This window comes from Elephantulus edwardii, unplaced genomic scaffold (assembly GCF_000299155.1).
Source record: "Elephantulus edwardii isolate Elephantulus edwardi_28Jun2011 unplaced genomic scaffold, EleEdw1.0 scaffold00410, whole genome shotgun sequence".
Classification (NCBI taxonomy): Eukaryota; Metazoa; Chordata; class Mammalia; order Macroscelidea; family Macroscelididae; genus Elephantulus; species Elephantulus edwardii.
Genome location: NW_006400160.1, coordinates 780755 through 784576, shown reverse-complemented (window position 1 = coordinate 784576; position 3822 = coordinate 780755). Strand labels below are relative to the sequence as shown.

The 3822-nt window shown below is 51.8% G+C and overlaps 1 protein-coding gene across 1 annotated transcript in view; it reads left to right on the top strand.

Moving 5' to 3' along the window:
• The window catches only part of LOC102843400 (zinc finger protein 420-like), an 87155-nt gene extending 85414 nt beyond the window's left edge, over positions 1 to 1741 (top strand). The window contains exon 6 of the mRNA XM_006902426.1: positions 1586 to 1741. Within this exon, the coding sequence (XP_006902488.1) occupies positions 1586 to 1741 (156 nt within the window). The remainder of the gene's footprint in view (positions 1 to 1585) is intronic.
• The last annotated feature ends 2081 nt before the right edge of the window (positions 1742 to 3822 follow it).

Below are 3822 nucleotides of genomic sequence, written 5' to 3'. Positions count from 1 at the left end.
GGAAGATGGGAATTGTACAACGGAGCCCACACGGCCTGCATGTTATCCAGTGATGAGAAAGGTTTGGGTTTCCCCAAGGTTCTCTTCCATTCGTAACCATCCATGAGCATCTCAAAAATCTATTTTAAAAGCATATGTGGAAAGTCATTGTATGTATTGTATCAATGCTTTTTACAGACACACAGAGAGAAAGACAGAGCAAGAAAGAGAGACAGATACAGAGAAAGAGACACACACAGAGATGACAGACAGTGAGGTACAGAGACAGTGAAACAGCAAAAGACAGAAAGAGACAAAATGAGAGACAGAGACAGAAGAAGACACAGAGACAAAGAGCAAGAGAGAGAGCTAGAAGACAGACAGAGGCAGGCAGCACAGAACAGAGAGAAGCGGAGAAAGAAAGAGTGCCAGAGAGAGTAAACAGAAAGAGACAGCACAGAGCAGACAGACAGACATAGAGGACAGAGACAGAGCCAGACACACAGCGAGACACAGAGACAAAGCAAGCGTGACAGAGGGTGAGAAAAAGGCAGACAGATAGATACAGAGAGAGACAGAAAGTGAGAGGGAGACAACAGACACAGTGAGTGAGAGACACAGAATAGAGTGAGAGACAGAGAGCGAGACAGAGACAGAGACAGAGCAAGAGAGATACTGAGACAGAAACACAGGAAAAGAGCAAGACAGCACAGAAGAGAGAGAGGCAGCAACAGATGGAGAAACAGAGAACCAGACACAGAAGAGAGAATAAGACAGAGAAAGATTAAGAGCACAAAACAGACAGAGGCAGAGCCAGACAGACACGGAAATAGTCATACAGAGACAGACACAAAGCGACAGAACAGAGAGACAGAGGCAGAACCTGGCAGAGAGACACAGAGTCAGAGACACACAGAATAACAAAGAGACAGCGACCTGAAGGCATTAGGCGTTCTTTCAGTACCTGTGGTTTTCACAGGAGGACGCTCGCAGGACTCGGGGGAGCTCTGGGGGCCTCGTCACACCCGCCCTTTCTTCCTGCTCACACAGAGGAGGACATGGTACCTTCTAACCCAGATTGTGTGCGGTGTTTCAGGAACCAGGGTCCCCCGTGGCCATGCTCTTTAGAAACACTCCAGGAATGGAGCCAATCCTTAGACTGCAAAGGGAAAAAGGACAATGTATATTTAAATCCTGTCTCCACACAACGTTATTTGACTCCCACGCATCTCTTTTGTGTAGTTCACCTGTCTTGGATTGCCTGTCAATTCAAAACTCAAGAGTAGCTCAAAACAAAGTGAAGCAAAGGGCATGTGTCTCTAAAATTGGGGCTCAGACAGGGCTGCCCCTTGTGACCGGCCGTCCTCGCCAGAGCCGTGACAGCTAATCAAAGACGGGACGGGTGCAGAAGGAAGTCAGTGGGCACGTGGGGAAGCAGATGGACACTGCTTTCTCCGCACAGCAGCTAAAGCCCTTCCACGTCGTTTACAGGACAGCACCCTGGACCGTGCTCCCCACATGGCACACAGGAAGGACAGGAGGAGGTGGACGGGCACAAGGCCGTGTGAGCGGGTCCACGATTCTCAGATACCTGTCGTGCTCCCAGGTGAGCAAACTGGCCGTGCGGAAAACTGACCCTCAGTTCCCTCAGGGAGGCCAGGGTCCAGCGACAGGTGTCTACTCCCGCGTCACTCTGTGCCTTCTGCTTCAGGGCACCCAGGCCCTTGTAGGGTCGGAGGAGAGGGAGGGGGCCACTCCGTGACGAGACCTGGATTGTAAAATAAAATCAAAGGGGGATCCAGTTACCTTCACGTTTGGAGCCTCCAGGAAATCCTGACGTCATCTGATGAGGCCTCCAGACACCCTGACTCCGTATATGAATTCACTAGAGTCTGAGAAGGTGGATGGACAATGATGGTTCCTGGGAGTATTTGTTGTTGTTGTTGTTGTTACTGTCCACTGAGATCCAACTGTCACAGGAGGAGATGGCCCCTCCTTCCCCAGCAGACCATCTGGTGGATTCGAGTAATGTGCCTTCGGGATTGCAGCACAGCTTCTTGCACCAGAGCCCCCTAATCCTGATGATAATATCAATGCTTCCGTGTGATTTCACAGTCTGACCACCTCGGACCCCTGGCTGTGAGGACTAACTCTCCTCGGCTCCCACCTGAGAGGTGAGGCGGAGACAGTGTGGGTCTCTACTTACCTGGAACCATGACAGGTAACTCACACGCCATGCAAACACTTGCACCTCGGGTCTGTCAGGGAGTCCAGGGTCCAGCGAGGAAGGTGTCTGTCTGCTCAGCCATGGACCTTCGAGCCTTCAGCACACACGCTGCTGTGGACATGACGGGAGGGGAGGGAAGCCCAGGGGCCAATCCTGGATTGTAAAACCAAGTGAAAGGAGCAGCCTGTGAGCAGGGAAGTTACCTGTCCTCACCAGGGCAAATAAAGCACATTCTGAGCATCCCGGGTTTTAAGAACCACTTTAGGAAATAGAATGGGAGTGAAGAAACAAGTCTGGGCCGTCTGGGCAGCTGATGGACACAGACGGGTGCTGACACCAGGTGAAATCCTTCCTGTGATTTTACAGGCTGGTCACCCCGGATCCCAGCTGTGTGGACTCCCTGCCCCACACCTGCCGAGTGGACAGAGGATGGGCAGGAGACAGTGTGGAGTGAGAAGATCCAGGCCCCTCTGCTTACCCCGGACCGCGATAGGAAGCTCACTGACCTGCTAAAAACTCCGTCTCAGCTGCATCAGGGAGTCCAGGGTCCAGTGAGGAAGGTGCATGCTCACCTATGTCACTTGAGGCCGAATCCTTCAGCGCACACAGTGTTTCTTGAGGTGGTGGGAGAGGAGGGCCATCATCTGGCGGAAGCTGGACTGTAAAATCTAATTAAACAGCCTGTCAGCATAGAGTTTGGACTCAGATGTCCAGTAGAGACTCGCTCGATGATTGTCTTTTTCTCAGACCCGTAGAGTCAGAGCAGCTGACTCTATTGGGGTGAGCGACACCGTGTTACTCAGGCCTCAGGATCCTAGAGAAATGCATGTATACAAGGGTTTTTCACATGTCCCCAGAAGCAGCAGCTGTGGCTCCTGTAAGAAGATGGAGTCGTACAGATAACCTTGGACACAGGGCACCCACCACAGGCCCAGGACTCCGGGTCCAACTGTTCCTTTGTGTGTCTAGAAGTTGGGTCAAAGCAACCATAATCCCAGTTCACCATCGTGGTTGGAAAGGACTCAGAGCTGACCCTCCAGTGGGTCTGCTAGGACTGTCCATCCCCAGGGAGGTAGATAGGGCTTCCTTCTCTCTGAGCTCCTGGTGGATTTGAACCGCTAGAGATGAAACAAAACTCCCCGAGGGTTTTGCTAGCATCAGGCAACTTTATTTCTGTAAGGAATCTGCCTGGGTTTCACTTGACATTTATGAACTGAACAGGGTTTCTGGACAGACAGAAAAATGCCACAGAACAAGGCCTTGCACTGTTTTCGTCTCCTGTGTGGCTTAACTCTCATAGTCACTGTTCTCGTCTCCTGTGTGGCTTAACTCTCATAGTTGGCTGTCCATCTCCAGTATTTTCCCCCAGGAGGAAGGCTCAGAATGTGCCAACCTCGTCTGAAACCTCCCAGGAGGGAGGACCCTGGAGAGAGGAGTGAGCACCGTCCTTAGCACCAGGCAGGGCGTTCCCCGCGTTTCCTCAGCCCCAGGCAGGGCGTCCTGCATTCTGTGTGCTGCAGACCTGCCGTGGGAATGTGGAACCGCAGAAAGGAGAAATACACAGACAGGTTATATTTCTGTTAATAAGTCATGACCAAGGCCCCGCTGAACTCCAG